This window comes from Anolis carolinensis, chromosome 3 (assembly GCF_035594765.1).
Source record: "Anolis carolinensis isolate JA03-04 chromosome 3, rAnoCar3.1.pri, whole genome shotgun sequence".
NCBI classification, from domain to species: domain Eukaryota; kingdom Metazoa; phylum Chordata; class Lepidosauria; order Squamata; family Dactyloidae; genus Anolis; species Anolis carolinensis.
The window spans coordinates 274,158,910-274,173,766 of NC_085843.1; the positions used below are offsets into that span (position 1 = coordinate 274,158,910).

Below are 14,857 nucleotides of genomic sequence, written 5' to 3' on the forward strand. Positions count from 1 at the left end.
CATACTGCTTGAGTTAACCACGTTCCTACTTGTGCAGCTGCTTACTTTATTCTCAACTATAGTTGGTTTGATATTCTTTGTGCAAAAGTTGCTGTGGGGGATGGTTAGGAAATAATTTATATTTTGTACCATGATGAGTGCTGGAAATCTGACTGCATTGGAAAGAATGTGGAAATCAGACCTGATTACGAGATATACTTATATGATATCTAAGTTGTATTTTTATATTTCTTTAGATTTTCCTGCAGGAGTCTACAAACTTAGTATTTTGATATCTCTTAAGAGAACCTATCTGCAAAATGCCTCCAAGGCCATCATCTGGGGAACTATGGGGCATCCACTTAATGCCACCAAGAATCCTAGTGGAATGTCTTCTACCAAATGGTATGATCGTGACTTTAGAATGCCTCCGTGAGGCCACTTTGTTAAATATTAAACATGAACTCTTTAAAGAAGCTAGAAAATACCCCCTCTATCAACTCCTTCAAGATGAGTCTTCTTACATTTTTGTAAGTGTTACACAAGAAGCAGAAAGAGAAGAATTTTTTGATGAAACACGGCGACTATGTGACTTACGGCTCTTCCAGCCCTTTCTAAAAGTTATAGAGCCAGTAGGCAACAGGGAAGAGAAGATTCTTAATCGTGAGATCGGTAAGGCTTGCTATATTCATTCATTGAAAATATTCATATGTATATACTTCAGAGGTGGGGAACTGCCTCAAACAGCATCTGAGACCAAATGCCAACAAACAGAAAGAGCCCAAAGTCCATTTCTAGTTTTCAAAAGCTGCTTTTTTGAATGTTAGAACAGGGACATGGATTGAAATTGTTTAAATGAGCTTGCTTACTGTTCATGATCAAAACTAAGAGTAGATATGAAAGCCAAAATAGACACTGCATGTGCTGCTTGTATATTTGAGTTGTATATCTTTAATGTATACATTGTAATTTAACAACAACAATTAAATAACTTCCTTCAAATTGACTATCAGGTTTTCTTTAACTAAAAATAACTGAATTTTTTTTGTAGCACCACATTCAAGATAATTTTTAAATTCTGAAATGCTGTTGTAATCATGGAAATGGAAGCCTTTAGGAAAGATTATAAATGGGGAGGGCAAGGAAAAACATTGTTTTCCTTTAATTTGCTTCCCCAACCACCCATATTCATTTTACACAGCTCTGTGATGGCCACTTTGGGCAGAATCATGGCTGGCTTTATATCTGAACTGGGAAATTGTTCTTTATCCACTTGGCTCAAGCATCATGACTTAAATGGTTGTTCTCAGGGTCATGTCCAAAAATGAGTTTAATTTCTACAATCCCTCAAAGATGACATTTGAAGACAGCAATGGAAAAAAAACAAGTTTGGGGAGAAGGTTTAGAAGGGGGGTTGGCACCTAGAAAGAGGAGTACTTGTTTTTTTCTTACTATATATCAAGGATCATTATTTTCTTTGTTTGTTTAGGTTTTGCTATTGGCATGCCTGTCTGTGAATTTGACCTGGTGAAAGATCCAGAAGTTCAAGACTTCAGAAGAAACATTCTTAATGTTTGTAAAGAAGCAGTAGATTTGCGGGATGTTAATGCACCCCATAGTAGAGCATTGTACGTCTGTCCCCCGAACATAGAATCTTCGCCTGAGTTGCCCAAGCACATATACAGTAAACTTGATAAAGGTAGAAATAGATGCACTTTTTATTTGGATACCTGGGTGGAATGGCATACTGCTTAAAGAATGAAAATTGATGTATACATTTCCTATAAGTACGGGTGATTCAATAAAAATTGAATTCTTTTTGCACACATAGCTTTCTTGATATAGTCACTTTTCCTAGTTGAAAAAAACACTGCTAGATTTCATTCAGAATTTCTTATATCATTGTTAGGGTTTGTTATTTAAAAAAATGACGCACTCTTATTGAGGTGGTTTGTTGCTTTGGTCCTAAACATACATAAATTAACCAGAGTTCTGAATTGTGTTTGGGATGTAATAATCTTCAGTTATGCCAGGAGGACAGTTGGATTTTTTGGAGCAAGTGATCAGATGGAAAATAGTTTCTTTTGTTGTGTGGCTACAGTTTCTAATATTACCTAACTTAGTTTCCTTCTGTTGCAGGGCAAATAATAGTGGTGATATGGGTTATTGTCTCCCCTAACAATGACAAGCAGAAGTACACCTTAAAAATAAATCACGACTATGTACCAGAACAAGTAATTGCTGAAGCAATCAGGAAAAAAACACGAAGCATGTTGCTGTCGTCAGAACAGCTAAAGCTCTGTGTGTTGGAGTACCAGGGGAAGTATATTTTAAAAGTATGTGGTTGTGATGAATATTTGCTAGAAAAACACCCCCTGAGTCAGTATAAGGTGAGTATGATCTTTTATATATTTTAAAATTCAATGCTGCCAATTAGAGAGTTTGTTATGGATAAATCAGTGTGTGATATAGACATTTACATTACAAAAGTGCAAAAGAGGAAACACTAAAACCATCTGGCTATTTGTGTGCATGTGAAAAGCAAAGTAATTAAGCAATAGTTAAGTGTGAGAGCGAGTGTGCAGAACAGAAATGGTACATTTTAATGAGAAATACTAAAGTTTGTTTTTGGTTGGTTGGTTTGGGGGGGTTGGTGCTCTGCTTTTGTTATATGCACTATACTGGTTTCTGGCAGACTAACTGATTAATATGGGTGCAAGCAATAGGTATCTTCTATAAGGTGCCTTCTGCAAGGTATGCAAGATATAGTTGGACAAATTTATCCCACGTGAACTGAGACTAGATCAAAAGAAGGAGAATGCACATCCTACACCAGTGTGAGAAGGGCAACATGAGATCCCTGTGCTTTACAACTACTCTACAGTGACCTGTATCATGTTGGGGATGTAATTAGTATTTCTGCAAAGGCCTTTTGTGGTAATAGGTGTTAAGCCCATTGGTTAACATTTATCACAGTGTTAAGAACTAGGCTATAATCCTAAGTACAGTTAGTTGTACATTGGCCTCATTGAACTGAGCAGTCTTACATCCCATTACCATCTACGTTTCCTTGAAAATAGATAGGAAAACACCATATCTGGGAGAAGCTGTGAAAAGTTCAAGTCAGGACAAATGAATCTTTAGAGGCTTTTGGTTCAGTAGTAATGTTTATGGTTACATTTAATTTAATTGAGATAAAATTCATGTCCCAGGATTGTACTTTTACTTAGGAATTCAATTTTTAAAATAAGTTCATATGACATTGTTTGATAAAACTATACTTCAGTAATATCTGAACAGTTCTTGCTACCAAGAATTCTACATTCTCTTCTGCATTCTCTTTTTTGTTTTCATAAAGAAAATATAAGAATTAGAAACATCCTAGTGTTAATAAGGAAACAATCTATTTTTGGAAATATATTTTAATTTACACAGGACCAGTACAAGAGGGCAATATTGACCTTTTGAATTCCTTGTGAACTTGCTATTCATGCAACATATGCATGTTACACTGTTGTGCCTACTTGGGCTTGAATAGCAAAATGTTAACGCTGCTGGTGTTGTAATATTGCAATTTAGCAGTGGTGCTACAGTAGCAAGATTCAGGATAATAATTATGTTTCTCTCCGCCCATTTCAGTATATTCGGAGCTGCATCATGCTTGGTCGAATGCCCAACTTGATGCTGATGGCTAAGGAAAGTCTTTATACCCAACTGCCATTGGATACCTTCACAATGCCATCTTATTCTCGACGTATCTCTACAGCTACACCATACATGAATGGAGAATCTTCTGCAAAATCTCTCTGGGCTATTAACAGTAATCTTAGAATCAAGATTCTCTGTGCCACTTATGTAAATGTAAATATTCGGGACATTGACAAGGTAATAACAAACTTTCTCTGTATGCAACTTAAGCAGATGTAGTGTGTTGCTAATAAGTAATTCTTAGAAATACCCTGGTTTCTTTATTTCTGCATTACTAGCTGGGAACCACTAAACCTTGACTTGCTGCTGGTTCCATATGAGCTTTGGTCAAAAAGACCATCCCCTCCTAATAAATAGGAAATTAATCTTTGTGATTGAAATAGCAAGCACATCTTTTATCTAGTGTTGTCTACTTGTAGTACTTCGGTGTCACAACTTGTGTTGCTTTCAGTTACAGAATTCTCCAAAATTTATATACTGGTTCACTTTGTTTGATTTTAGCACCAAATTGAGTTGACTACTAATATAAATGGATTTTGGGGGGTTTGTTTGTTTGTTTCCTGTTGTGTTGTATCTAGGCACTGGCAGTATTTTTGCTATGACTATGAATGTCACTGTTGCTAGCGGGTGAAGAGGTTTTCCACTCGCCCTTTTTGGAGCAAAATGGTACTGAATCACTCCATAGCAGTCTCTGAAAAATAGTTTGTGTCTCATTCCTTGTGAGACTGATACTTAACATGCATATACTAGTTATGATTATGTTTCGCAATGTGCTACTTTTAGATCTATGTCCGGACTGGAATATATCATGGTGGAGAACCATTGTGTGATAATGTGAATACGCAGAGAGTACCTTGCTCCAATCCCAGGTAAACAATACCTTTAAAACAATTTAAAAATTGGTGTTTAAAATCATTTTGGCATGTTGCTGATGAGTTACAAATCAGACTCATGCTATCACTAATCACTTTTTTGGTTGTTGATTGGTTTAGAATTCTGTTCTGACTACTCAGTGACCAAAATACCCGCCCCACACACACACTCAGTATGCCCATGCCTATGTTTTTCAGAAAGCAGGAGGATGAGTAGAATATATCCAGCTATTTTCTTTTACCTGGATGCACTGCAAAGATAGCATCTGCTAGGACCTCCCAAAGAGACCTGGAGATCTCTGTGGATGGCTGTCACAGCATGTCCATTTAGAAGAAAATAGTTGGATCTGTTTTTGCTGATCCCTCAAATGGCTATTGAAGAGCTTTTGCTGTTTACCAGGTGGATTTCAGGCTAGTACTGGGCACATAGCTACATGATATGCATATGTCATGATCTTGCCCCATGTTTTGAACTATGGGAGATGACTAAGATGGTCAAAATCACTTTTCTGTCTATGGTATGTACAGTGGTGTCCACTTAGTCTGAAAACTACTTTGAAAATTTTGAAAAGGGAATGCTTTACATCACTTTCTTTAGGTTTGTCCTTTCTCAGATTAGCAAATGGAAGGGTAAAGCTTTCTTGTGAAATACTGTCTGAACAACCCACCCAAAAGTCTGTTTTAAATAAGGGTAGGATTCAGGCAAATTCCAGATGTGTTGGATTGTAACTCCCAGAAGCCCTCGCCATGACAGGTAGGGTTTCAGATATTTGCAGTCCAGTAACAGCCTGGGGATCACAATATCCTAATTCTGCTTGTGACAGTCCTTTCCTTCTCTCATGATTAGTTGTAGTTGTGTCATTTCCAACTTATGGTGACAGGATCAGGGGGTTTTCTGAGGCTTAGAGTGTGGTTTGCCAAAGTCAGGAGTTCGACTCCTGTTCTCCAGAGGCATAGTCTAATCTTCAAGCCACTACACCACATTGGCGCCATAAATAGCTGAAACTTGAGTTCCTGCAACAGTCATTTTATTGTTTCTGTTGTGTACCTTCAAATTTCTAAACTATGGTGGCCCTAAGGCAAATGGATCATGGTGTTTTCTGGAGCTCAGAATGTGTTGCTTGCCCAGTGTCTTGTCAACCAATGGAGTTTCATGGCTGAGCAGGGATTTAAACCCTGGTCTCCAGAGCCATAGTCCAACACTCAAACCACTATGCCACTCTGACTGTAGTATTATGGTATGGTAAGGAGTGACTAACCACCCAGAAAACATTTTGTAATTTAAAGGTGAAAAAAATAAATAATAATTTTTAAAATGCTCTTAAATTGCTGCTTTTTAAACATTCTATTCTAAGTGTGCAAGTTTACTTTGTTATTGGGCAGATTAAGCTTTTATCTTCGCCTCTCGCACCATTTAAGACATTTAGAATTAGCTTTGTGAACAGCAGCAGCAAAAAGCCTTTCTTCGTCTTTTGGTTGTAGATTTGGGCTCTGGGCCAATAGGAAATGTATTTGTATTCAGAGTATGTAATGCCAGTGGGAACAGGCAAACGATCTGACAAAACTGTCAAATGCTCAACAGCCATGAAAGCCTCTTGGTAGTCAAATGCAAAATCTCCCCTTCATTGATCAAGGTGTTAAAGGGCTATGTCTTGAGTGGAGGATAGACAAAAATACCTACCTGTTTCAATAAGTAAGGGTGGCCTATTTTTCCCAGTATGTGGTTTCTTATAGCAGACAGATTCATTTTAATCAGTTGCTTTTAAACATTCATAAGGCTTGAAGATGCTTATAGGTGATATTTCTTCTTTCATTGGGGACATAGGAAAAACCAGCATTATGCACCTCCAAACTATTTTTATAGTTGTGTAGAAAAAACTGGTCAACGCTGGCAATGCTATATTCAAAATGGAAGTTTCTGTGGGAGAGCCCTAGAGTTTTGTTGAGCCAACAGAGGTAGGGGATGGGAAATAACACAAGCACTGCCTTGTTAGAATGGGCCAGGGATTTGAGCATGACCTTAGAAGAACTAGTTCATGCAGTGTTCAAGAGGCTTTTGTTCAGATAATTGCTTTACAATATGCTTTCTAGCTTTCCTTCCCTAGTCTACTTAAAAGCGAATGTGTGCTTGAACTGTTTTTTTTAAATGTGGAAATATTGTGCCCTAGATATATTTAATCATTGTGTTCAAAAACAGCTTGTTGCCAAAGCAAAAACAGAATGCCAGAGCAGCAATTTGGAAAAAAGGAGGTTCCTTATCAAAACCTGTACTAGCAGTTTTGTATTTGAGCCACGTTTTGGGTGACCCCACTTTTCTCTCTCTTGCAGATGGAATGAATGGCTGCAATATGAAATGCAAGTTCTTGATCTCCCACGTGCTGCTCGGCTTTGCCTTTCTATCTGCTCTGTCAAAGGCAGAAAGGGAGCAAAGGAGGTAAATTTCTTATTATCTATTACAGACAATTTAAAAGTACAGAGAGCAAATTGTTTAAACTTATTATTCAGTCTTTTATTGAATTGATCTCCAAACTAATAGTAATGTTTGTAACTTGCTTTGTGATTCCCATATGCGAGTTTAAAATGTCCCCCTCCCTTTAATTCATTTAAATCTGAGCTTGCACCGTGGAGTGTGTTACTAATAGCTGAGACTAAACAGTGATTGTTTGCTCTTTTTAAGGAGCACTGCCCATTGGCGTGGGGGAATATTAACATGTTTGATTACACAGACACGCTTGTTTCTGGCAAAATGGCTCTGAATCTGTGGCCTGTACCTCATGGGTTGGAAGACCTGCTCAATCCCATTGGAGTCACTGGATCAAATCCAAATAAGGTAAGATGATGCTGATAACAGAAATAAGTAAATGTTTCCTGTCCATTTTTAGCTTATTTGCAAACCATGGTGAATAGGGGCAATTTATTTAGCAAATGCCCCTGTAATTTAGGAAGACGTACAGTCTTTTAAGGGTTGCCACTAATATATCTTAACTGTTTTTGGCTTTTTAAGATACTTATATCTTTTTTAAAAAGCAACACTATACTTTATGTAATTATAATTTTCTTTGTTCTAGGAAACTCCCTGTTTGGAGTTAGAATTTGATTGGTTTAGCAGTCCTGTAAAGTTTCCTGACATGTCAGTAATTGAAGACCATGCCAATTGGACTATCTCTCGAGAGCTAGGATTTAACTACAGTCATGCTGGACTGGTAAGCAACATTTTTCTTCTAGGTTGTGTTGTAAAAATGAGAGCATGTCTACTAAGATGGAACTGAACATAAAGCATCTGCCACTAGTTTTGATATAATTTAGAAAAGGTTGGAATAACATAGCCATTGTATGAGTTGTATGATGTATATTCATGTTTTACAGAGTAATAGACTAGCTAGAGACAATGAATTAAGAGAGAGCGATAAAGAGCAACTCCATGCAATCTGCACTCGAGACCCTCTGTCTGAAATAACTGAACAAGAAAAGGACTTTCTTTGGAGCCACAGGTATGAGACTCTAGCTGAAGCAGCCTCTATGGTGATGTTAGATATGTGAAAAGTGGGGAAAGTAGCCAAAGGCGTACTGCAGTCAATGCCCCAAGGACTACCTTGACTGTGGCGGGAGTCGGGATGGCGCGATGGGTTAAACCCTTGTGCCAGCTGAACTGCTGACTTGAAGGTTGGCGATTCAAATCCGCAAGATGGGGTGAGCTCTCGTCTGTTACCCCTAGCTTCCCATGCAGGGACATGAGAGAAGCCTCCTTGCAGGATGGTAACTCATCCGAGTGTCCCCTGGGCAACATCTTTGAAGACAGCTGATTCTCTCACATCAGAAGCGACATGCCTCAATTCACTTTTGACACAATTAAAAAAAAACTTGACTGTGCTTTATATAGGAATGAAACAGGATCAGGATTCTATTGCATTGCAACATGACAGTTAAAGTGGTATCAATCTGAATTAATTATTTAGTGTAGATTCACCTTTGGTACACTTCCTCAGACTTAGTACCTAACCCATCAGAGCAATGGTCCATTAGGAAAGTATTCTGAATAACCTGGTTTGTTTCTAGGTGCTGTCCAGAGTTTTACTTTGGAGTAAACAACAAAACCACTGAACCAAATTTGGCCACAAAAGACATAGTCACCCAAAATATGTCTTTCAAACAAAAAAACCTAGAAAACTAAAGTCCAAATTAGAGGGCCACGAATAGCTGTTTTTCCCCTTGCTGCCAGTTAGAACAGTAGGCCCCGCCCACTTCGTCTCCTAGAAACCCACTCAGCCACAATGGAGCTCTGGGCTTCTTAACTCAGGCCTCTTCCACACTGCCTATAAAATACAGATTATCTGATTTGAACTGGCTTATATAGCAGTGTAGACTCAAGGCCCTACCACACACCTATATAACCCAGAATGCCAAGGCAGGATAATCCACAGTATCTGCTTTGAACTGGATTATCTTGAGTCCACACTGACATATAATCCAGTTCAGTGTGGATTTTCTACAGTTGTGTAGAAGGGGCCTCATATAATCCAGTTCTAAGAAGATAATATAAGATTATAAATATAATCTCTAAAATCAGGACAGCAAATAAAGAGCAACACTCTGAAAACAGGGGAATTCCAGAAAGGAAACAACCAGGGCCAGCTAACACCTACCAACAAAGGATTCCCCCAGGCAGGAAGCAGCCAGGCTTTGAAGCTGCAAGGCCATTAAATGCTAATCAAGGTGACTAATTGCAGCATTCATACTTGCTGCACTGAAACTATTAATTGTTATTCAACCTGGCCAACCAAGATTTCCCCTAGATAGAAAACCCTCAAGTTTTGAAGCCACGAGGCTACTCCATCGCATTCAACCTGCCCAAGGAAGGCTGCCCCTATATAGAAAGCGGCCAGGCTTTGAAGCAGCGAGGCTGTTCAGTGCAATTCAAATAGGCCAAAAAACCATTCCCCTAGAATGCAAGTACCCAGCCTTCCAAGCAGCAAGCCTATTCCATTGTATTCCAGCTCACCAAAAAAGGATTTGCATAAGAAGAAAACAGCCAGGCTTTGAGGCTGCGAGGCTATTCACTACTAATCCACCTGGCCAACAAATCATTCCCATAAGCCACAGCAACGCATGGTCGGGCACAGCTAGTTACTTATATAGTACCAAGTTCCTTGAAACCAAACTATGAGAGGAACATCTGCCATGTGAATATTTTAAGATCACGTTATATGGCCTTTTTATCCATGTCAGGGTTTTTTGCAATAAATGCTGTGAAGGTCTTTAGCAGAAATTTCTGTCCCAAAATATTCACTTCTTTATTTGTGAAATACATTTTGTAAAATGCTTTCTAACAGACGCTTAACACTCTTATAATTTTTGTTAGCTTTTTCACGGGTATCATGCCCTCTACATAATATAGGCTGAGTCTGCCTTATCTGGAAATCTGAAATGCTCCATTTTGCCACCAGCTGCCCCCTTCTGTCTATGGGGAGTGTCACTCCTATTTGTTTGTTCACAAGGTGGAAGTGGGTGGCTTGTGGACTCCCCAGAGAAAAACTGGACAGCAATGATAGAAGTGGATACCTACGATTTCACAGATCCTCTGTCTTTCTCCAGCTTCACCTTGGTTCTACAAAGTTTTAGTAATGTCAGTGGGAATTTCTATCTAAGGTTTTTTAGGGGGCATCGCAATCTTGATATCTGTTTAATGATTAAATAATCCACCCTGACCTTTATGAAACATGTTGTTTCTTCAAAATATCTCGTTATGTATGTATATTCCGAAATCTGAAAAAATAAAAACACTTCTAGCTCCAAGCATTTATGATACGGGATAATCGACCTCTACTTAACCTTATGATTTAAACATAATGGTTGTTTGTTTTCATCTTTGGCTGGATTTTGTTAGCTGTTTTTTCAGCAGTGAAGAGAGGCATTCTAGTGAGTGGAAAAAGTTAATCTACTCTAGGATACCCTTCAGCTACTCATGAAAAAGATTTTTCTCTGAAAACATGTAGGTAGTATTCAATCTACATGGTTTCAGATATGGGAATGTGTGGTAAAATCATAAACTAAACTTAGGCATTGAAATAAAGAAGTTCCTGTTTAACAACCAGTATGATAATTGGTCTTGTATGATTTGATAATTGGTCTTGTATGATTTTCCCCAAAATGTTGTCTTCTTCCATTTCAGGCACTATTGTGTCAATATGCCAGAAATTCTTCCTAAGCTGCTTTTGTCTGTTAAATGGAACTCAAGAGATGAAGTAGCCCAGGTAATATTTCAGTTAGAGAACATTTTTAATAAAAAATCTACAACAGCTTTCTTTATAATGACTTCCGTAATAGATGTAGCATGGGGAAAATGATGAAATTCAGGTTCTGTTCTCTCTGGAACATTTGTATCAGGCTGGGCAATTGCAAGATGTTGAGTGATTACATTTGACCTTCATGGGTTCTTAGAGGACTGAATTCCCCAACCCTCCCCATTCTCTGTGCTAGTTTACCTCCTAATCAGTGAAAAACATTAAAAAATAAAATGCCACCCACATTCCCTAACAGCCATTTGGTGTCTCCCCCTGCCCAAATCCTAGCGATTCCTAGAGAGATGTTCTCTTAGATTGAAAAAGTGTTTTTTATTTGTGGTTTTTCCACTTCAGTGTACCCCTAACACCAGCGAAGCTGGAGGGCTGGCTGTAGAGCCTCATACTTCTCTTGGTTTTGTCATGGCCCATGATTAATAATTGGAATTGCCAACCCTTAGATGGCTGAACAAATTTGTTGATAGTAGACCTACGAGTGGCAATTAGTCATAATAGTTGGATGGAATGTCCATGTTCAGAATATTTCTAGATCTACTAGAGATATACTACTGGAGACAAAAAGGGCAAATCTACTATCTGACAACTGTGAAGAATAGTGGGCTTCCAAGACTGTAGCAGTGATGCATTTCCATTGTTTTGATCGCCCAGATGTACTGCTTGATAAAAGACTGGCCTCCCATCAAGCCTGAACTAGCAATGGAGCTTTTGGATTGTAATTACCCAGATCCAATGGTGCGATCATTTGCAATTCGGTGTTTGGAGAAATACTTGACAGATGACAAACTCTCACAGTATTTGATTCAGTTGGTACAGGTATGGTATTATATTGTAATCGGCAAAGTCTTAATCACATACCGGTATACCTGTGTTTAACATAAGTGAACAGTACTGTTCCCATCCTGCCTCCAATCTGAAAAAAACTCAGAAGTTGGCCAAAAATAATGTTGAAAATCTAAAATTTTGCTAGCTGATCTGTGCAGACTCATAGATTTTTTAAAATAATAATAGTTATTATTTATTTACATCATTTTTACCCTGCCTTTCTCCTCGAGGGGACTCAAAGCGGCTTACAGTAAATAGGCAAAAATTCAATGCCTAAAAACAATGTAAAACAACAATTTATATAAAACAATCTACAAAACAACAATTCATTTATTATTATTATTATTATTATTATTATTATTATTATTATTATTATTATTTGTACCCCACTTTATCTCCCCCAAAGGGGACTCAAATGTTTTATTTTCATGTATTAAAATCACGGCAAAATGCACGAATATACTATATACTTGTCAGTAAATATGTGAAATACTGAAAATATGTGAAATATTAGCTGCAGTATTTTGAATACACCATAACTTTCTTTTTTATCAGACTAGTTAGTAAATTACTACAGGAGCCATAATCATTCTGGTTTCTCAGAATGTCATGGCTCTATAACTTTGGCCATCAAAGCAGTTTATTTGGCAAAGTTTATATTTCCAACATTTAGGTACCTTTTGCAACTTGTCACTGTTAAACCATGCCTGCAACTATGACCAGTGGCAGATATTCTCATACCCTTTTGGTCTTCCATTTGTGTAATGGGGCTTCAGAAATTGAGGGTTTCTTTGTCCTTTATATTCTGAACCAAGAATTAAATTTTTTACATTCATTGGCGATGTGGAAGAGTAACATTGGATAACTGAGGTGGAGTGGAGCAGCAGTAGCCATTTTAAATAGAGACTTATTATATAAGCCTCTCTGCAGGGAAAGTACCAAGACTCGCAAGGAAGGGAACCAATTGCCTAGAGTGATGATGGTGGTTTCATTCTCTGGACGTATTCAAAAAGATTTTGCACAGCTACCTGCTGGGGATGTACTAGCTGGTGCACCTGCATTGAGCAGGGAGCTGGACTTGTTTGGCCCACAAGGCCCCTTTCCAGCTCTTTGATTCTGTAATTCTGTCCAGGTTCTGATTAGCCCACCCTGACCACACAGGTACCCTGGGGAAATGTGTATTCAGTGCACACGGCCAACTTTGGATATTGGTTATTAATAGCAGGAGCAGTGACTTTACATTGACAGTGGCTAAATAAATTTTGCTAAATGTTTCTTACAATTCAGTGATCTTTCTCCATCTAGGTTCTGAAATATGAGCAATACTTGGATAATCTGTTGGTGAGGTTTTTACTCAAGAAGGCACTGACCAATCAGAGAATAGGGCACTTCTTCTTTTGGCATCTAAAGTAAGTACCACTTTTAATACATATCCTTTTGTTATAAAGGCGTAAGATTTTCTCAATGTTGTGTCTAAGCAGGTGTTTAAATGTGAATTCGTTTTTCTGAAACTGTGGTTTTAAGTGGCTGAAAATGCTTGATTTGTATATATTGTTTTATTTTCTTTAAAGAAGATAACTTTTCAGTTGCACCTTGGTTTTTAAATCATCCCAGTGCTTAAGTAACCAACACAAGAACATTTATGCAAAATAATTATTTCTATCTATACTACATCATTTTTAGATATATAAAGATTGTTATAGTTTCTTAGAAACCTTAGAAACCTATATCTCGACACACATGCAGAGAAAACTCTGTTCTTTATTATGTTAAGATCAGTTCCCCAACTATTACAAAACTGAATGTATTGATCTTCCCAGGTACATGTAGATATCTTTTCCAGCCTTGTAATAAAGATTTTTAGCAAGCTGTCTGAGTGGGTATGTATATATGAGAAAACCTTTTTCCTGACAAATGCTTTATTAAAAATTGCCTATAAATGATTCCTGCTATTAGGTCTGAAATGCACAATAAAAATGTGAGCCAGAGGTTTGGTCTGCTTTTGGAGTCCTACTGCCGTGCATGTGGGATGTACCTGAAACACCTGAGCAGACAAGTGGAAGCTATGGAAAAACTGATTAACCTCACAGACATCCTTAAACAAGAGAAAAAGGATGAAACACAAAAGGTAAATCTGAGGAAAAGGGAGTTTAAAATTTGAACATAGTAGAAATAAAGGAGCAACTTCTTTAATGGTTGGCGTTATTCTCCAGCCCTTATAGTTTAGATGTTCTATTTGAAAGCTGTTTAAAAGACACAGTTATTTATACTAAATACTGAAGCTAGTCAGAAAATATTGTTCCCTTTGGTTTGTGACTGAGCCTTTGAATGATTGTATGTTGCTTATCTATCAGGTACAGATGAAATTCCTTGTGGAACAAATGAAGCGGCCAGACTTCATGGATGCATTGCAAGGCTTTATATCCCCTCTCAATCCCGCTCATCAGCTTGGAACTCTTAGGTATGGTCTTCCTTTTAGAATTTTTGACAGGCATAAATGTATCTGAAGCATTCATTGTGTTGATATAAAAAGCAATCACAATAGTCTCTCCAAAAAAGTAAATAAGTCCCAGGACACCCAAGCAACTAGCTGTCTCTGTTATTTGCCCAACACTGTGTTTTTTTAGATAAAATTGATCTCGGTGAGACATTTTCCATTCTTTGTGGTTGCACAGTAATTGGAGAATGCCATTTGGCCATGGCGACATATTGGTTTCTCTGAAGGGTCTACAAAAACATCATTACTTGTGTCCGTTTGAAAATACACTTCTTAAAGCAGCAACCTTTTTGTTTTATAGGCTGGAGGAGTGCAGAATTATGTCCTCTGCTAAGAGACCATTATGGCTTAATTGGGAAAACCCAGATATTATGTCTGAGCTGCTGTTTCAGAACAATGAGATCATCTTTAAAAATGGGGATGGTAAGGAAGAGCATTTCCCTGTAAGGCACATGTTTTTTCCATTGATCAGACCATCTTCTGCATCTCTGCAAGTTATACGTGCCAGTGTATTAGACTTACGAATATATGCAGTGCCTTTCTTTATCCACAACTTGTTTAATTTGAAATACTGACAGTTACTTTTAAAGTATTTACTTACTTTTATGACACCAGTGCCTCCTGGAAGTACTGGTTGCCAGTATAGTTACATATTTTTAAAAGGAAGGTTGTTCTTTCCA

The 14,857-nt window shown here is 37.8% G+C and overlaps 1 protein-coding gene across 2 annotated transcripts in view; it reads left to right on the top strand.

Moving 5' to 3' along the window:
* Window positions 1-14,857, top strand: part of pik3ca (phosphatidylinositol-4,5-bisphosphate 3-kinase catalytic subunit alpha) — a 42,475-nt gene that overhangs the window by 16,856 nt on the left and 10,762 nt on the right. For both annotated transcript variants that reach the window (XM_008105997.3, XM_003218108.4), the window contains 15 exons: window positions 237-651; window positions 1,469-1,678; window positions 2,119-2,369; window positions 3,619-3,864; window positions 4,471-4,556; window positions 6,888-6,993; window positions 7,237-7,389; window positions 7,628-7,762; window positions 7,926-8,050; window positions 10,729-10,810; window positions 11,507-11,671; window positions 12,986-13,089; window positions 13,637-13,808; window positions 14,035-14,141; window positions 14,479-14,600. In XM_008105997.3, coding sequence (XP_008104204.1) covers window positions 300-651; window positions 1,469-1,678; window positions 2,119-2,369; window positions 3,619-3,864; window positions 4,471-4,556; window positions 6,888-6,993; window positions 7,237-7,389; window positions 7,628-7,762; window positions 7,926-8,050; window positions 10,729-10,810; window positions 11,507-11,671; window positions 12,986-13,089; window positions 13,637-13,808; window positions 14,035-14,141; window positions 14,479-14,600 — 2,416 coding nt within the window. In that variant the 5' untranslated portion in view covers window positions 237-299. The remainder of the gene's footprint in view (window positions 1-236; window positions 652-1,468; window positions 1,679-2,118; window positions 2,370-3,618; window positions 3,865-4,470; window positions 4,557-6,887; window positions 6,994-7,236; window positions 7,390-7,627; window positions 7,763-7,925; window positions 8,051-10,728; window positions 10,811-11,506; window positions 11,672-12,985; window positions 13,090-13,636; window positions 13,809-14,034; window positions 14,142-14,478; window positions 14,601-14,857) is intronic.